This window comes from Dipodomys merriami, unplaced genomic scaffold (assembly GCF_024711535.1).
Source record: "Dipodomys merriami isolate MVZ:Mamm:240054 unplaced genomic scaffold, mDipMer1.0.p SCAF_14, whole genome shotgun sequence".
Classification (NCBI taxonomy): domain Eukaryota; kingdom Metazoa; phylum Chordata; class Mammalia; order Rodentia; family Heteromyidae; genus Dipodomys; species Dipodomys merriami.
In genome coordinates, this window is record NW_027202715.1 from 4,216,306 (window position 1) to 4,236,039 (window position 19,734).

At 46.7% G+C, this 19,734-nt stretch overlaps 1 protein-coding gene across 4 annotated transcripts in view; it reads right to left on the bottom strand.

The window, feature by feature from the left end:
* Nucleotides 1–2,473: 2,473 nt before the first annotated feature.
* Nucleotides 2,474–19,734, bottom strand: part of Dusp29 (dual specificity phosphatase 29) — a 39,626-nt gene continuing 22,365 nt past the window's right edge. For all 4 annotated transcript variants that reach the window (XM_070020647.1, XM_070020648.1, XM_070020650.1 and 1 more), the window contains exons 3-5: nt 12,479–12,699; nt 4,842–5,067; nt 2,474–2,582 (exon numbers count right to left, since the gene is read on the bottom strand). In XM_070020647.1, coding sequence (XP_069876748.1) covers nt 2,549–2,582; nt 4,842–5,067; nt 12,479–12,699 — 481 coding nt within the window. In that variant the 3' untranslated portion in view covers nt 2,474–2,548. The remainder of the gene's footprint in view (nt 2,583–4,841; nt 5,068–12,478; nt 12,700–19,734) is intronic.

Sequence of the window (19,734 nt, forward strand, 5' to 3'; positions counted from 1 at the left end):
CCAGAATCAGAGCCTTGGGTGTGTGGGGGGAGGGGGGATAGGGGTGCAGGGGGAGTGTCTGGTGTCTCATGGGCCTTAATAGCTCACCTGGAGTCTGCCTAAGTGTGCTGGCATCAGCTCTTCATCAGCATGCAGCTTTAGAAATCATGACAACATTGCCACAAAGTGTTTTGGGGACCAGTCTTCCCATCCCTCATGATGGGAAATGGAGCAGTTGCTTGCAATTTACAGATCAAGATATGGAGGCACAAAGCTGACTTGAGTGCCCAAACCCACCCAGGTGAAATTAGTAAGCTGAAACTGACCCAGGTGTCTCCAAATCACAGCTTTTTCCTAAAGCATTATACTTAGTGAAAAGACTGTAACTTGTCACCTCTTTGATTTAAAGGCTAGGTAATGAGCATATGATGCTGTAAAAACTTAAGTGCAGCCTGTGCTGGTGGTTCATGCCTAGTTAGGAGGCTGACCCCAGCAGAAAATTCTTTTTTTTTGGAGGGGGAGGTCCAGTTGTGGGGCCTGAACTCTGGGCCTGGGCGCTGTCCCTCAGTTCTTCAGCTCAAGGCTAACGCTCTACCACTTGAGCCACAGCGCCACTTCCGGCTTTTTTCTTCTTGCTTATGTGGTGCTGAGAAATCGAACCCAGGGCCTCATGCATGCAAGGCAAGCGCTCTACCACTGAGCTACCTTCCCAGCCCACCCAGCAGAAAATTCTTGACACTCCTCCAATTAATCAGCAAAAAAACCAACCTGGAGGTATGGCTCAAGTGGTACAGTACCAGCCATGTGTGATTGGCAAATAATTTCTAACTAATACTCTGTTGCAAAGCAAGCCTAAGGTGGCCATCAGTCTTAAGATACCCAAACTTCAAGCACTGTTGTATTAGGGAGCAGTGTCTTCAACTTGTTTTTGTCTAGGCTTTTGTAATTCCTTCTTCATTCCCTTCCTCGATTTTCCTCTACCCAGGCCTGTCTCTACATACTCATATTGGGCAGTCCTTGGACCTAGACACATCACATCTCCTCAAATAGTGAGCCAATGTGGTTCCACCTCTCTATAGTTAACACCTAAACTTTTTTGTTGTTGTTGTTGGTCGTGGGGCCTGAACTCTGGGCCTGGGTGCTGTCCCTCAGCTCTTCAATAAAGCTAGTGCTCTACCACTTGAGCCACAGTGCCACTTCTGGCTTTTACTGCTTATATGGTGCTGAGGAATCAAACCCAGGGCCTCATGCATGCAAGGCAAGCACTCTACCACTGAGCCACCTTCCCAGCCCAACACCTAAACTTTTATCCTCATTAGTGAACATTCCTCCAAGCTCTAGATTTCAGGTCAAATGACCTGGGACAGCTATTTATGTCTCATGAGCATGATTTACCGAACTGGTGATTTCCAGGTGTTTTTTTTTTTGGGGGGGGGGAAGGGGTCCAGTCATGGGGCCTGCCTGAACTCTGGGCCTGGGTGCTGTCCCTCTTTAGCTCAAGGCTAGCGCTCTACCACTTGAGCCACAGTGCCATCTCTGGCTTTTTTCTTTTTGCTTATGTGGTGCTGAGGAATCGAACCCAGGGCCTCATGCATGCAAGGCAAGCGCTCTACCACTGAGCCACCTTCCCAGCCCCATGATTTCCAGTTCTTCATCCTTGCCCTGGTCAACACAATTCCAGTGTTAAGGCATCACTAAACCATTATCTTTGATTTCTCCTCCCACTCTTAGAAGACCCTTTCTAATTTCCCACTTCTGTAATTCCAAAATTACTTGAATATTAATCCCCTGGTACTGTCTCTCTGGGCCACCTTTCCCTTTCCTGTTAATAGCCAATAAATAGCCTTGCTCCTTCTTAACTCCCTAATACCTATTCTCCATCCTTTCCAAAGTGAATTTGATTTCTGGAGTGAACTTGGAACAGCTCACATTGTTCCCCTTGGGTCTCTTTACCCATATCCTCCTATTCCCCTCACCTGACATGCATTCCCTCAGCCTAGCAACTCTCCTCAATTGGAAGGAGAATTTCTTCAGGTCAAAGCCCATCTTCTTGGAGAAGTCATCCTCTACCACTCCATCTGTCATGGGTTTATCCCTCTCATCTACTCTCCACCTTGGGACTTATTTCCCTCATTATTTATTACAATCTGTAAATTTATTTTTGTGCCAGTCCTAGGGCTTGAACTCAGGGCTTGGACACTGTCCTTAAGCTGCTTGTGCTTAAGGCTAGTGTTCTACCACTTGATTCACAGAGCTCCACTTCCAGCTTTTGCGTGGTTAATTGGAGATGAGTCTCATAGACTTTCCTGCCCAGGCTGGCTTTGAACTGTGATCTTCAGACCTCAACCTCTTCAGTAGCTAGGATTATAGGTGTGAGCCACAGTCCCTGCCACAATCTATATTTTTGTTTTGAATTTTGGCTTCCTAACCCAGTGTTTGGCATATGATGAATCTCAATAAATAAGTGTTAACTCAATAAATACTGAAGACTTGAAATAGTACTGCAAAACTTTGTTCCTTCACAGGAAGTATCCAGACCTCCAACATTTATTCTTTGCTTCTGCTGTCCTCAGCTCCACTCAGCCTCACAAAGATATGGCATCCTGGAAGGAATGCAGAGACAGAGGCTAAAGAAAATGCCAGTGGTGAGCCTATACATGTTCTTTCTATGCATAAATTCATTTAGATGTAAGTACCTTATTAAAATATAGGCTTATCTGGACATAAAACAGATTGAACCTAAGAGATAATGAAGTTCACAGAAACCATCATGATGCCATGATGAGAAGGCCTAGGGAGGGACCACTCATCTCAGGTCCCTGTAAGCACTTCTTTCCCACGAGCCTATGCATGGCTTCCATTACAACCAGATCTGAGTCATTAAGCAATTCCATCTTTGGTCATTTTGCCCCTACTATGTTCTTTTCCTCACAACCACAAGAGTTGACCACAATGGGTAGATCTGTCTAGCTTAATACTGTCCCAATTTTCAGTGGCAACATATCAGATAAACCAATTTAGTACACACTATATTTGCATTTTAGTTTTGCCGCTGTGTATGGTGTATGGGTATGTGTGGGTATGTCAGTACTGGGGCTTAAACTCAGGGCCTGGGCACTGTCCCTGTTCTCTCGTGCTCAAGTCTAGTGCTCTACCACTTGAGACACAATTCCACTTCTGGCTTTTTTGGTGCTTAATTGGATATAAAAGTCTTGGGACTTTCCTGCCTGAGCTGGCTTTGAACCATGATTTTCTATCTCAGCCTCCTGAGTAACTAGGATTACAGGCATGAGCCATGGCACCCAGCTTCTTACCACAAAGGAAGTCTCAGGTAGCATATACCACTATGAGGACCCAGACTCCTTCTGGGCAGGGGTCCCTCCCAAAGCATACTCAGGGAAATCCTAGGATACCAGCCCCAGGCTCAAGGGCCCTGGCCACAGGTCCTGTCTTCAGCATAAAAGCAAGGCAGCAACCAGAGTTCACAGCTGCTAAGTCCATACTCTATCCTCCCTACCCCAAGAATGAACAACCTAACTGGAGAGCTAGGCCCTTTGCATGGCGCCTGCTGGCCTTGAGCACTCTCTTCTCTGGGCAGCCTCCAATTCCAGTCTCTGGCTATTACATCTCTATCAGCTGTATCCCTCTGGGTTCTGTCTGGTTCAGGTTTCTCCTTTCCTGCTTCCTGCTGCTGTTTTCTCAAGAGTGAAAAGCATACCCTCAAGGCAATCAGCTTAGCTCTCAGGGAGAACTTACACCTGAGCTCACCTGGCTGTTCTACCTTCTCATTCCACAGCAAAAAAAAAAAAAACATTTACAAACAAGCCAATTTGGCCTTGCTCTAACTAGGACCAAAATGAAAGTCTCCCGAAAACTGTCTCCTCTCTCTCTCGCTCTCTCTGTCTCTCTGTCTCTCTGTCTCTCTGTCTCTCTGTCTGTCTGTCTGTCTGTCTCTCTCCTCTCTCTCTCTCTCTCTCTCTCTCTCTCTCTCTCTCTCTCTCTCTCTCTCTCCCTCTTTTTCCTAAAAGTTTAAAGTCACAATCTTACTGGACCAAACAATTATCTGAGTAGTGGCAGCCTGAGAGGGGGTGCACAAGAGCCCAAGGTCCCTAAGAAAGGTAAGAAGCCAAGGGCAGAGACTTCCAGGCTCATCTCCCACTCTTGCCAGATAAGCAGTATCTATGTATGGAGACCCCCCACTTAGGGGGTACCCAAGAATTCCCCCTCCCTAGTAAGCTATAAAAGCTCTCCTGTAACAGCTTGCCCAAGTGCTATTTTTAAATTATTTTTATAAGACTGTAGCTTTCAGACAGCTCCAAATGTTTAATCACAACACAATGTCCACATTAAAAAAAAAAAATCTGGGGCTGGGAAAGTGGCTCAGTGGTAGAGCGCTTGCCTTGCATGCTCAAGGCCCTGGGTTCGATTCCTCAGCACCAAATAAGCAAAAAGAAAAAAGCCGGAAGTGGCGCTGTGGCTCAAGTGGAAGAGCGCTAGCCTTGAGCTGAAGAGCTGAGGGACAGCGCCCAGGCCCAGAGTTCAGGCCCCACGACCGGACAAAAAATAAAAATTAAAAAAAAAAATCTGTTTCCTCCATCTTTAAAAGAAAAAAATACAGACTTTGTGCACAATGTCATGCTCATCTGCCACCAGTTCTGTCTGGAGCCCTTCTCACCCATGGCAACAGGGAATCCTCCTGGTTCCCCATATACACAGAGAAATTGAATAAAATTGTTTGGGAAAAAAATCAGACTTAGATTTCACTGTTCTTTGTCTTGAGATCAGTGAAGTCAAAGGCCTGTCATGTTCAGCCCTCCCCTCTCCATTCCCAGTGTCCCTGTTTGGCCCTAAGGAGGCCTTACAGCTTCAGCTTGCTGTCCTCCAGCTGGGTCTGTCGCCTCTCCTCCACCAGCTGCTGGTCCAACTCTCGAAGCTGCTTCAGAAATCCCCTGTTTGGTAGGACACAGCGGTTCTTGGCCACTTGTTGGATGGCGTCCACCAGAGTCATGTTCTTGTAGATCATCAGGTAGGCCAAGACAAGGGTTGCTGACCTGCTGCGGCCCATGGCACAGTGAACCAGGATCTTACCTGCAGATGGAATAGAGGGAAGAAAACCCATGCAAGGGGCAGTGGCTTGGCTGGGAAGGACTTGTCCCAGGCCACAAACAACCTCACTCAAGCTTGGATCACTCGATTCTCTCCCACAGCCTAACTCTGGGCCATAGCTCCTTCCTCATTTCTATAATGGGTATCCTAATGCCATCTCCTTCTTAGGGATACTGTGAAGGTGATTGTATGCCAAGCTTGTGTGCATTATTTGGCATATTAAAGGCTCAGTGGTGGCTCATGCCTGTAATTCTAGCTACTCACAAGGCTTAGATCTGAGGCTCAAAGTTCAAGGCAGCCCAGGCAGGAAAGTCTCAGAAAGCCAGAAAATGGAGGTATGGTCCATGTGGTAGAGTGCCAGCCTTGAGTGAATAAGCTAAATAAGTGTTCAAGGCCCTGAGCTGAATCCCCAATACTGGCACACGTGTGCAGCATGTGCACACAAACTTTTTTTTTTTTGAAACAGGTTCTTTCATGTGTCCCAAGCTTGCCTCAAACTCTCAATCCTGCCTCAGTCTCCCAGGTGTGGGGATCACAGGCATACAACAACCACATCAGTCTAAAAAAAGGATTTTAATGTAACAGAATATGAAGCTCATTAATATGGCTTCAGAGTCCCCATCACAGTGGCCTTTAAGAAGCTATCATTTGTCAAGTTTTCATGTAGCATCCTAAAAGAATGTCCACAATGATCTGAAAAGACTACCAAAATATACCTTCCTTTCTGCCTTTTTTCAAGCTTCATTAACATCGTCTCTGCTTCACAGATGTGAATAGGCTCAAGAGGGGAAAAGCCTTACCAAAGGTCATTCACAAAGGTGATGCCAGGACAAAAGATAATTTGAGATCCTATTGTGTGCTAGCCACTGGCCAATGTACTCTGGGCACAGGAGAAAGCAGAGATTTGGCTTTTTGTCCAACCCACTACTTTCTCTCCCCTCCCCCTGCACCTGCATGATGGTTCTCTGCTATGGCTGGTGGGATCCCCCTGCTGGGACAGCTTAAACTGTGTGGCCACAGTGCTGCTCAGTCTAAGCCCTAGAGAGCCAAGTGACAAGACGCACATAGACATCAAGGGGATAACAAAGGGAGCATCAGGGAGAGGAAAGGAGCTGTCTGCAAGGGCTTGGCCTTTTGTGCCCTCTTACTCCACCCTCTCCTTCTCATGGGACCACACCCACACCGAAGTCAAGGCAGCAGTTAACTCTTCATCTTAACACAATTGTGACAAGCTAACAGGCCTTCACATGGGCCTCACATCCCACTCACTCTGTTGCTGGGCTCTCAAGAATGCAGCCAAGGCCTTTCCTTCCGTCACAAAGGAAAGGACTGGAAGCAGGCCCCCTTCTTGACTGCTTTGTAAATTTGGGGGGACACTGGTCCCATGTTTTCAACCAGTAGGATGTGCTCCTGGAATGTGGATGGGTCCAGGACATTCTAATCCGTACGGACTGTTCTAGAGGCTGGCTGGCCCCTGGCCAGCTCTGCTGATAACTAAAGCGTTTCTTCCTCTCCCAGCAAAATGGGTAATTCTTTCTGTCATGATTCAGTACTTGAACCAGATGAAAGCTGTAGTTCATTAAGCCTTTGGAAGCTTGAAGTCTGTTATGTGGGAGGAGGGGAAGGGGAGAGAGAAAGAAAGGGAGATGAGGAGGTTGGGGGAAGGGGGGGACCTTCAGTTCTGGCAGGAGCTCCTGGAGCTGAGTTTGGTTTTCATTAATGCTGTCAGACCTGTGAGTGAGGTTGGCCGCCCTAGGGCAAAAGCCCGCTGTTCTCTGGGGGCCTCTGGTACTGGTTGGGCCCCTGGGCTTCCTTCCCCTCCCCACCCTCCTGGGCCTTTCGCCAGAACCTCAGCACCCTATTCCCCCCTGGCTCTGTAGCTCCGCCAAGCACTACTCTTTGGACTGTACTGTCAGGTCATAGGAAATAATCTCTGGGGAGTTGGGGAGGTCCCAGCACAGACCACACAGAGAGGCCACAAGGCTCAGTGAATTAGAAACTAGCCATGGTAGGGCCTGAGCAAAGGGAACATTCAGAGCTGGCTTTTAAACTGTTTTGTGTGGGTGTAGAGGTGTGGCTCAAGTGGTAGAACACCAGCCTTGAGAAAAAAAGCAAGGGACACCACCCTAGGGCCCTGCGATGAGACTCCAGTACACACACACACACACACACACACACACACACACACACACACACACATTCACACACACACACACACACACACACACACACACACACACACACTCACACTCACACATGAGAAAAAGTTAAAACAAAAAAAACATCGGCTGGGAAGGTGGTTCAGTGGTAGAGCGCTTGCCTTGCATGCATGAGGCCCTGGGTTTGATTCCTCAGCACCACATAAGCAAAAAGAAAAAAAGCTCGAAGTGGCGCTGTGGCTCAAGTGGTAGAGCGCTAGCCTTGAGCTGAAGAGCTGAGGGACAGTGCCCAGGTCCAGAGTTCAGGCCCCACGACCGGACCCAAAAAAAAAAAAATAATAAACTGTTCTGTGCAACCCCAGAAAACACAGAACGACAAAACTCACACCTAAAGAATAGGTGGTATCTGGTTGCTGGCTCACATGCCTATAATCCTAGCCACTCAAAAGGCTAAGATCTGAGGACCATGGTTCAAAGCCAGTGGGGACAGGAAAGCCTATAAGACTCTTATCTCCAATTAACCACCAGAAAACTAGAAGTGGTGCTGTGGCTCAAAGTTGTAGGGAGCCTTGAGCAAAAAAGCTCAGTGACAGTACCCAAGGCCCTGAGTTCAAGTTCCACAACTGACCAAAAAAAAAGTGTCTTCCTACCTGCACATCTCAGCACTTTGTAGACTTTGAGACATGGCCTCTCCGTATAGCCTAGGCTGGCCTAAAACTAGAGATCATCTTGCCTCTTCTTCCTGCATGCTAGGATTAAAGGCAGGAGAAGCTACACCCAGCCACCAGACACTTTATGTATTTTGTCATAGTCAATTTTCAACTCCCCAGTGACATCAACAAAATTGTCCCCGTTGTACAGAGGAGTTAGCTAAAATGCTTAGAAGCCACTTATCCAAGCCACACAGCCAGCAGACCCGTGGCCCAAGCCCAGGCAGTGAGTCAACAGAAACTAGGCTCTGCTCTGCCAGTGTTCATACCAGGCAAAAGTTTTACAAAATAATACATACCTTTGCTTCATGCAATAGATACTAGTAGTTATCTTTTCCTATTCTCTTTTTTCCCAAAGAAATATTTGTCACACCTACCAAATTGACTTACAAACCACTAATCTCTATCTGAAAAATGCTGCACTCAATGAAATCTTTTCTTCTGCCATTTTCCAAAAAGTGAGTTTCCGTATTTTATGAGTACCCAAGTTTGAATCTTTACTGCTTACAATGATCATTCAAATCAGACCTGTCAGTCAGCTCTTCACCACCAATATTACCCTGGTCCCTGGCCAGGTGTGTACCTTTAACATGCACCTCAGTCCTTAGATTTAGGAGGGGATACCCTTTTTAGCCATCCACTCATTGCATTGGAACAGAGTTTCTACTCCTTCCAAAACTGTTCTGGAAATGTGATGGTCCTCAGGAAAAGGAATAATGTGTATATGGACTCCTGGGTTTTGTGTGTAACAGTACCATAAGGGACCCTCAAAATACTTAGTGAATTTGGTACTGATGGCTCAAGCCTGTAATCCTAGCTAGCTACTCAGAAGGCTGAGATGCAGACTGAAGTTCTGGGACAGCTTGAGCAGAAAAATCCCATGAGACTCCTTTTTCAAAATAATGAGCAACAAGCCAGGTTGGAGGCATGCTTCAAGTGGTAGAACACCAGCCAAGCAAGCAAGCCAAGTGAATGCAAGGCTTTCACTCAAACTCTCAGTATTGGTCAAAACAAAACAAAAAACTGACAAAAGCATACTATTCATTTCAAGTTGATTAACTGTTTTAAATTTTTAAAAAAGTATTCTGGTGATACTGACATGAAGTCTTCAGAAAGCCCTGTGACATCTGACCTGAAGTTTCCTAGATTTCATTACACTGAAACCACACTAACTCAGCAGGAGGAGGCCCCAGCAGGAGCAGTAAAGGCATGCACGGCAAGTTCTCTGATAAAGAAGTATGAGTTCAGTCGTGCCAGATCCTACAGCCAGTTGGCATGCCTTGCCTTCTAGGATATTTGGTGACCTCATACAGCTTAGTTACCATATGCTCAAAATAGGGATGCTTACATGAGGACTGAGTAAAGGGAGGAACCCCTGACAAGTGGGTGTCATAACCATATTGCCTCTGATTAGATCTGCAACACTTGGTTTCTCTAGGCCAGAACAGCAGATTCAGTTAACACTCAGAATTTTCCCTCTAGTGTAACTGAGGCTTCTTAGGAAGTTCTTGAAAGGTTAAACCAACATAGGAAGGCTCCATAGCACTGCAAGGGATGTTTTTCATAAAGATGCCAGGTGTGATTGTGCATGTTTGAGAGTCTAGCACTCAGGAGGCTGAGATAGGAGGATCTTGGGTTTCCAAAGCCAGCCTAGGCTATGAAGCAAGGCTCTGTCTCAAAACAAATTAACAACATGAACACATGTACATATACATGGCCCTAGGTTCAATCTTTAGCACCACAATAAAATAAAATAAGTAAAAATAATAAGAATGAACCATGATGGATTGTGTGAATAAGAACAGGGCTGGCAGAAACTACTCAATAAAGGACAGGAAAGGCAGGGAGAGGCAGGAAAGAGGCCTGCCTTCAAGCCAGCCTGACCATCAACATCTCTTATATCAAGAGTATAATAAGAAATCTACAACGGGGTCTGACTCTGAAATGCCACAGTAATGTTCCTTGCTTTTCCAGTGCATGACTAGACATAAACAGGCTACATACTGCCTGTGGCAGGCGGGCCAAACACCTGTTATCCACTTTGCCTAGAGTCGATGGCAGTGCTGTCTCTGAGCTAATCAGCATTCTGTTTTGTTACCCGCTCACTCTGGGCACAGGTGACAAGTTGATAGCCATTGAGTCGTTTTTTGTTTTTGCTTCTGCCCTTTATAGTACTTTAAGAAATTTCATTTTGTTGCCAATACATAAAACATGGGTGATTTCTCCAATGTGAAATTCATATTGGAGGCTTTTCCTGGAAAATCCAAAGTTCTACCACAGTTTTACAAATTCTCATAAGAACCCCTGGCTTGCAGCTGAGCAGCAGCTGACACCTTACATGTAGCTGGCTTTGTATGTTATGCTGTGCCTGGTGTAAGCATTGGTGTTTGAAACACTGGCTTGAGGAAGGCTTTAGACACCCAAAAGTAGAAGACACCAAGGACACAGCCTGGGCTTCCACATGACTGTGTGGTCAGTCCTTCTCACCCTAGCGCAGCCAACTGGGCTAGATTAGGTCTAGTCCTTGTACTCTGCCTATCCATTCTGTTTCCTGAATGTTCTCTGAACTCTGCATCTACTCTTTCCTCTTGATCCTTCCTTTGCTATGTGCTTTTGCCCACCTGGTCTAACACTAACCTGACACCTCTTCACTGATGCTCTGTGATCTTCCCAGGGCCTAGCATCTGACTCAAGAGCCTGATTCTTTTCTGATTTGGCATTTCTCAAATGGTGTGCCAACCTTTCATGTGAGTATAGGATATGAGTTCAAAGTTGGAATGTCTTTTTTCCCTTTTCTGTTCTTTGAGGACTGGAAGGTTTATGATGATGATGTGCACATGTTGGTGTAGTTATATGCTTCACAGTACATGACCTCTCTTTATCAAATACATCCGAGAGCCTGCTGTGCACCAGATTCTATGCCAAATGCTTTATATGTGTTAGTTGATCTTCATTATAATCTCTCAAGGTAAATATTTTTATCACCAGATGGAGACACCAAGGCTCCAAGAAATCACATTTTTCTTCCATTCTGTGATGGAACTCTGAACCCAGCCCTATCTTCTTCAAACCTGCCAGGCCCCTTCCATTAAAGAAGAGTTCTACAATATAAGAATGACAAGTAAGCACATGAAACAGAAACTAAAGGGTTAGATTGTAGACTTTTTATGTCAAATGTTTTCAGTTAACTTCAAATACTATGAGGCAGATTTAAACTCATGGAGATGAACTGGTACAGTTGCTTTTTTGATCCTGTATGCAAACCCAGCATGTTCAGAATACAAAAGATGGCCCATAAATAGACTCATAAAAAGACCATTTAGAAATGATACAAGCCTCACATACAAGTGGTTTGGATCTGTGGGTCTTTTTCATTGTGATATTTTTTGAGGGACATGACAAATTGTCAGTAGCTATGGCTGGCTGTGGGACTGGTACCACCACAGGATAGCCACCTAAGTCTACCAGCTGACAGACCATCCTAGTCCTAGCTCCAGGTTCCAAGTTCCCAAAGCAGGTCAGTGGGTCAATCAGTGAACCTTGTAATCTCAACTTCGTATGTCAAGAAAGGCTTTCAGTAACTGGATACCCTGAATTATGTGATGACTCACAAGTTTGACACATGAGGCTGAAGTCAGAGCATAGATCAAGGAGATGAAGTCCCTCTGGCCTCTGTGGAATGTACTGAAGCCCACTATGCAGCACTAACTGCATATTGTCTTACTCTGGTGCATACCTAAGCCATGCTCTTCTCTCCAAAATAGCCTTTTTGGAATTTGCGTGGCTAAAACTGCATTTTGAGCACAAGGACTAGCACTGTGATTTGAAAGATGGGTAACCAATGTTGTTAAACTTGGACATGGTACGTACAAAACCCAGAATCTAACACCTTACATTCTTAGCTAAGGTTTTCTATGGGAGGCCCCGTATGGGTATAGGAGGAGAAATGGAAGATGGAAAGGGTAGGCTGTGGACTTAAAGTTTTCTGGCTTTGAAGTCCTTGGCTATAGTCAGGTTTGAGCCTAGGCACAATTAGCATCTTGGCTGCAATTAGCTAGGAGGGCGCCCAGACCACCCTTGCCTTTCATAAAGATGTCTTACGTTCTTTGGAACAAAGACTCACCAAAAGACTTTTCCCTCTTCTCATGCATACACACCCAAATAGCTATCCAGGTCAGAATCCCGCTAGAAACACATGTGGTGAACCAGAACCCCAAATCCTGACAATCTCTAGGGATTGAGACGTTCATTTTTCACACCAGAGAACCGGGTTTGAAAACCACACAAACTTCCTGCTTCTGGCCTGGACTTTAGGGTCCCACCCTTGAGGCGGGGCCTGGGGCGGTGACTCTGCCTGGTGCAGGGCCTGAGCGGTGAAGGGTCGGGCCCTGAACGTGGGGGGGTGTGGCCTGAGGCTGGGCTGGACGTTGAGGGGCGGGGCCTCTGACCGGGGCGGGGCTGTGAGGGGCGGAGTCTAGAGCAGGGCTGTGAAGGGGCGGGGCCATGCGGGGGCGTGTCTCTTACTCTGGTCGCAGCTGAGGGCCGCGTGGATAAAAGAGGCAGCTGTGTAGAAGAAAATGCTGAGGTCGAAGGTAGGCACGTCCTCAGCCTCGACGCCGAAGTACTGGATGGCCAAGTCACTGTAGAAGTCGGGCCCGGTGTCCACGTTCCAGCGGCCATGGGCGGCGTTCAGCACATGCGTGAAGCCCGCCTTCTGCAGCCCGTAGCGGTCCAGCGCCGTCACCCTGGACCCCGGAGAGAGGTCAGTCAGCGGAGCGAGGTCAGTCAGCCGAGCGAGGTCAGTCAGCGGAGGGAGGTCAGTCAGCGGAGCGAGGTCAGTCAGCGGAGCGAGGTCAGTCAGCGGAACGAGGTCAGTCAGCCGAGCGAGGTCAGTCAGCCGAGGGAGGTCAGTCAGCGGAGCGAGGTCAGTCAGCGGAGGGAGGTCAGTCAGCCGAGGGAGGTCAGTCAGCGGAGGGAGGAGGTCAGTCAGCGGAGCGAGGTCAGTCAGCCGAGGGAGGTCAGTCAGCGGAGCGAGGAGGTCAGTCAGCGGAGCGAGGTCAGTCAGCGGAGGGAGGTCAGTCAGCCGAGCGAGGTCAGTCAGCGGAGCAAGGTCAGTCAGCCGAGGGAGGAGGTCAGTCAGCGGAGCGAGGTCAGTCAGCGGAGCGAGGTCAGTCAGCGGAGCGAGGTCAGTCAGCCGAGGGAGGAGGTCAGTCAGCGGAGCGAGGTCAGTCAGCCGAGGGAGGAGGTCAGTCAGCCGAGGGAGGAGGTCAGTCAGCGGAGCGAGGTCAGTCAGCGGAGGGAGGAGGTCAGTCAGCGGAGGGAGGAGGTCAGTCAGCGGAGGGAGGAGGTCAGTCAGCGGAGGGAGGTCAGTCAGCGGAGCGAGGTCAGTCAGCCGAGGGAGGAGGTCAGTCAGTGGAGCGAGGTCAGTCAGCCGAGGGAGGAGGTCAGTCAGCCCAGGGAGGAGGTCAGTCAGCGGAGCGAGGTCAGTCAGCGGAGGGAGGTCAGTCAGCGGAGGGAGGAGGTCAGTCAGCGGAGGGAGGAGGTCAGTCAGCGGAGGGAGGTCAGTCAGCCGAGCGAGGTCAGTCAGCGGAGCGAGGTCAGTCAGCGGAGGGAGGAGGTCAGTCAGCGGAGGGAGGTCAGTCAGCAGAGGGAGGAGGTCAGTCAGCGGAGCGAGGTCAGTCAGCCGAGGGAGGTCAGTCAGCGGAGGGAGGTCAGTCAGCGGAGGGAGGAGGTCAGTCAGCGGAGGGAGGAGGTCAGTCAGCGGAGGGAGGTCAGTCAGCGGAGGGAGGAGGTCAGTCAGCAGAGGGAGGAGGTCAGTCAGCGGAGGGAGGTCAGTCAGCCGAGGGAGGTCAGTCAGCGGAGCGAGGTCAGTCAGTGGAGGGAGGTCAGTCAGCGGACAAATAGGGGAACGGAGTGGAGTGGATCTCCACGTGGGTTTCAGTCATCGGTCTTGGTTCCCTAAATAAGGCATTTGCAAGATACATCTGCTCTCAGTAACCCCTTAGGCCACCGACCATTTTGTCTTTTCTGCTGTTGCACTGCACTGCAAGGAGAGAGAGGATTAGAGGGTAGGTGAGTTATTCCAAACTTTCCTTTCCCACCAGTCCAGCACTGGACACTGTGGTGGTCACAGGACTGGACCTGCCAGATTGCCCAAAAGACCACTAGAATAACCCATGCATAGAGCCCTGATAAAATTCTTTGAATAGGCCTCTCTGGAACCAAGAATGGTTTATGAGTGGCACTGGTATCTCAGGCCTATAATTCTGGCTACTCAAGAGACTGAGGTCTGAAAATACCATTCAAAGCCAGCTTGAGCAGGAAAGTCTGTGAAACTCTTATCTCCAAATTAACCAGCAAAAAGCTGGAAGTGGAAGTGTGGCTCAAGTAGTAGAGCACCAACCTTGAGTAAAAAAGCTAAGGGAAAACATACCCAAGCCCTGAATTCAATCCCCAGCACTGGTTCCAAAAAAAAAAAAAAAGAAAGAAAAGAAAAAAGAAAAAAAGATTTAATGATAGTATTTATATGGGAGAATTTCATTGAGATTGAGCAAAAGAATCTTGGGTTAACTTGGTTGTTAGGCACAACATGAAAATGATCGCTTATGGATCCTTTGCCTAGTTGGGCAAGTACTGTTTTGAAGGGAGCTGGTTTCTCTGGGTTATAAATAGCCTTACCTTTCTGGACAAGAATGTCCAGAATATGGTTATGTTGAGGTAGGTGGCCTCAGAACACAAAAGGCAGCCTGATAGATTATCAGTAGACATAGGAATTGTTTCTGGAGGGGGCTGGAGTGAGGGAATTTGGGAAAGAGAGGCCTTTGAGCTTCTGAGCTGAAGAAGGTAAGAGCAAGCCCAGCCAGTGAAAGAGCACAGCCTAAAGTATAGAATCTGAAGATAATGAAGGCCTTTCAGCATGTTCTAAACTTTCAATCATGTATCTCCAAGTAATGGTCTGTTTTTACTGTTGGTACAGAGGATATGATGATAGTGAATAAATAGTAAATGAATGGATATGTAGAGAGAAGAGAGAGCTGAAGTCCTGTGATATGATACAGCCTGACCTCCCTCCTGCTTTTGTAGGGTGATCCAGAAGGCCTTTGTGGGAAGGCAATATTGGAGTGAGGCAGGGGAAGAGCTGGGACCAGAGTGCTTCATCTAGGGAGAAGAACCAGAAAGTGCTAAGAATACAAGGGAAACCAGTGTTTTAGAAAAAGGATGAGCAGTGTTTACTCTGTAAAAGATCAGTCTGGTTGAAATGGGAAGATAAATTGGAGAGGGGCAAAACACAAGCAGGCGCTGGGCACCAGTGTCTCAGACCTATAATTAATTCTTAGCTATTCAGGAGGCTAAGATCTGAGGGTCACAGATTGAAGCCAGCCTGGGCTGGCAAAAAGCTGAACATGAAGCTGTAGCTCAAGTGTTGAAGGATAAAGCTAGGACTCAAGTTTAAGCCCCAGTACCAGCATACAAACACACAAAAGAAACATTTGCAAGCTATTTGAGAACTATCATATGGGAAGCTGGGGTGTTCTACTGAGTCCCCCTGTTGGCTCAGTGTGCTGCCATCCTGACCATGGAATATATTTTGCTTTCGATTTTTCCTCAGAAAAAAAATCTGCTTTTCATTTTTCTTCTTGTCCCAAAGAATGTATACAACAAACATGCTTTTGGAACACAGATCTGCACTCAATTAAAGCCTCCTAATGCAGTCGTCTTGCTGAGTAGCAATCAGCCTTGCTTTGAGGTTGAGCTCAGTGGAAAAATTGAACTGTTCTTGACAGGAAGCTCCTACCTACCAAGGAAGGCCCTTCTAGCTGGGTTCAGCAACTAGATTTCAACAAAATCAAATAGCCTTAGGAATCTGAATATATAACAGTATGCACTTTACTGCTTTGGGGGTGGGGGTCACAAATCAAACTAGATATACAACAAGTAATGTCTGATACTTCTATGTTTACCCTTCTTGGCATGCTCTGACCGTGTCTGAGAGGAAGAGGCTTCTAAGGAACATTAGACCTAGTGGGTATGTGAGGTTTTCAAGACTCTTTGCCTCCTGGGCCAAGGAGAAGCCACTCTGGGGACTTCCCCCAGCTCTGTTTACTCAGAATCCAGAAGAGACCTTGGAAGAACATCCACAGCAGAATGGAGTGTTTGCAAATAAAAGAATGCCTTTTTAAATCACACATACCCAGTATCCATTCCTCAGTTAGGCCATATGCCCAGCTCAGCAATTAACACTTCCTTCCATGGCTGGGATGACAAATGTGTACCAGTCCATCCAGCTATTAGTTGAGTGTGGTCTCCATAACTTTTAACCCACAACCTGGCCTTAAACTGTGGTTCGCCTAAGTAAATATTGTAAACATCTTCCACTGTCTATATATGGCCTTCAATATCTGTCTGCTATTCTTTGTGTGTATATGTGTGTGTATGCATTCTATTCTTTTACACAGATTAATCACAATTTTTCCTCATCCAGCACTTCACTGTATTTCTTTAGGCTCATGTGATTATGTCCTTAGGAAAGATTTTGTGTGCTTGTGTGCCAATTCTGGGGCTTGAACTCAGGGCCTTAAACTCTCACTCAGCTGGTGTACTCATGGCTGGTCCTCTATCATTTGAACCATGCCTCCTGCCTGGCATTTTGCTAGCTATTCTGGAGATAATCTCTAAGACTTTGCCAAGGTTGGCTTCAAACTAAAATCCTCCAGGTCTTACCCTTTTGATTAGCTAGGACTATAGGTATTGAGCCACTGGTACCAGGCTCTTAAAAGATCTTTTAAAAGTAGAGTTGAGGATTCATGGATATATATATATATTTTTTTTTTTTTTGGGTCCGGTCATGGGGCTTGAACTCTGGGCCTGGGCGCTGTCCCTCAGCTCTTTAGCTCAAGGCTAGCGCTCTACCACTTGAGCCACAGCACTGCTCTGGCTTTTTTCTTTTTGATTATGTGGTGCTGAGGAATTGAACCCAGGGCCTCAGGCATGCAAGGCAAGCGCTCTACCACTGAGCCACCTTCCCAGCCCAATTCATGGATATTTTAAAATAATATTTTTTACTCATTAATAATCCACCTTCCAGAAAACAACTTGAAATTTACATTTCATTTTTGTTTTTTTTTGTCAGTCATGTAGCTTGAACTCTGGGCCTTGGCACTGTCCCTCAGCTCTTCAGCTCAAAGCTCTTGAGCCACAGCTCCACTTCCGGTTCTTCTAGTGGTTTATTGGAAATAAGAGTCTCACAGACTTTTCCAGGTCAGCTTTGAACCACTATCCTTAGATCTCAGCCTCCCTGAGTAGCTAGGATTACAGGTGTCCGGCTTACATTCCAGTTTTTATTCTTTGAAAATTTTATACACAAACAAAAAGATGTCTCCTTCTAATTTGTCTTAGTAATGAGGCTGGACATTTTGTCACAGATCTGTGAGATTACTGGAGTTTCTTTAAGAACATTGTCATATTCCCTCCTGATCTAACTCAATTCTCTTCACTTCTCTGGCTTGTCTCTAGATTCTGATCCAAGTTGGGGAGCTGAGGAGGTGACATCCTTCTTACAAGGCTCAGTTTCACCAGTCAGAGCCCCTTCCCTCTCCCCCTCCTCAGGCTTGGCAGTGGAATTGCCTTTGCTTCAACCCCCACCCCTGTGGCAGGATCCTGAGATCACTCCTTATGTACAAGTCTCCTTGGCAGTGTTTTTGATGATCCATTTGACAAGACCCTTTGTTTCCTTCTTGATCCCAGTCTAATCCCCTTGCCTCTGCCAGCAAGCCCATTTTCCCAGGTGTATGCTCATGCTGGAGAGGAAGAGACAGAAGCCCTGAACATCTACATTTGTGCAGACTCCCTGCAGCTTCCTTCAAGCAAAAAATGAGCTACTCCCATGTGGCACTGGGCTTCAGGAAAATCCTTTTTTATTATCAGGCTAATTCTCCCAATTCTGGTGTCATCAGGGGACCTGTTGATTTTTTCTCACCAGGCTATGGCCCTCTGATATCTTTTCAGTCTGTTTTTTGAAGTGCTGTGGTGTTTACAGATCATTTCACGGGCAAGACCTCAATGGTGTCCTTTTCTGGTGGAGTCTTGACTATAGACCTTGGATCAATAGCACCTTCCAAGCTTTTGATCTCAGTTAATTCACATAATGTGAAGGGGAAGTTCACTGCCTTCTAGTTTCATCAGTGTTCTTTGTTCTTGCAGTTAGTGAAGCTCCTGGGTATTAAGGCTGCTCAGGACTGATAACTAAAACTAGTATATGAGCTAGAACATGAGCCTCAGAGGACTGGGTTTGCTTTGCTTGCTGAATAGAGCCAATTACACTGGTAATGCTTTCCTTGCGGGACTCCAGGAATTCAACAGATCTGTGACAAGAATATTCAAGCTTCTTCACAGTTAATGGAAATGGGGGGGGGGGGGGGAGAAGGGTGGGGAGGGAAGGGGAATAACAAAAAGCTGAAATAAGGATACAGGTTGACCCATTGTAACAATGAGATATACAAGACACTAAGTTGAAAATGAACTTTACAACTTTGGGAGGGGGGAGTTGGGGAGGTGGGAAGGGAAGGGATTGTAGGGGAAAAATAAAAGAAGGGGGTAACAATGCTCCATAGGAAATGTACTCATTACCTTATTCATGTAACTGTAACCCCTCTGTACAGTATCTTTACAATTTAAAAAAAAAAAGGGCTGGGAAGGTGGCTCAGTGGTAGAACGCTTGCCTTGCATGCATGAGGCCCTGGGTTCAATTCCTCAGCACCACATAAGCAGAAAAAAAAAAAGCCAGAAGTGGCACTGTGGCTCGAGTGGTAGAGTGCTAGCCTTGAGCTGAAGAGCTGAGGGACAGCGCCCAGGCCCAGAGTTCAGGCCCCACAACTGGACCAAAAAAAAAAAAAAAAAAAAGAGAGAGAGAGAAAGAGCCAGGGGCTGGTGGCTCACATCTGTAATCCTAGCCACTCAGGAGGCTGAGATCTGAGAATCATGGTTCAAAGCCAGCCCAAACAGGAAAGTCTGTGAGACTCTTATATCCAATAAACCACTAGAAAACCAGAAGTGGTTCTGTGGCTCAAGCGGTAGAATGCTCACCTTGAGCTGAAGAGCACAGGGACAGTGCCAAGACCCAGAGTTCAAGCCCCATGACTGCCAAAGAGAGATAGAGAGAAAAAAATCAGGGTGAGAAATGGGGAGAAAAGTGTATTGAAATGTGTTTATTTCTCAGTAATGTGATTAAATGGGAATATTAGTTTTCTTCTTTTGGTCCATCTGTGTTTTGTAAATTTTCATAATGACATAATATATATATTCATTTACTATGTAGATAAAAGTGTGCCATAGTTTTACTGATATTACTTTCCTTAGTATTCAAGAGACATTGATTATTATAATGACATGAGATAACCTTAGGATTTTTTTTTTTCTTTTTTTGCAGTGCTGGGAATTGAACTAAAGGCCTAGTGCATGCTAGGCCCTTGGTTCTACCACTGAACTACATCCTAGCTCTGACTTCAAGATTTTAAATTCCTATTAGAAATCTCTTTCTTGGGGCTGGGAAGGTGGCGCAGTGGTAGAGTGCTTGCTTTGCATGCATGAGGCCCTGGGTTCAATTCCTCAGCACCACATAAGCAGAAAAAGCCAGGAGTGGCACTGTGGCTCAAGTGGTAGAGCACTAGCCTTGAGCTGAAGAGCTGAGGGACAGCCCCCAGGCCCAGAGTTCAGGCCCATGACTGAAAAAAAAAAAAAAAAAAAAGAAATCTCTTTCTGGGGCATACCTTGTAGAATGGCAG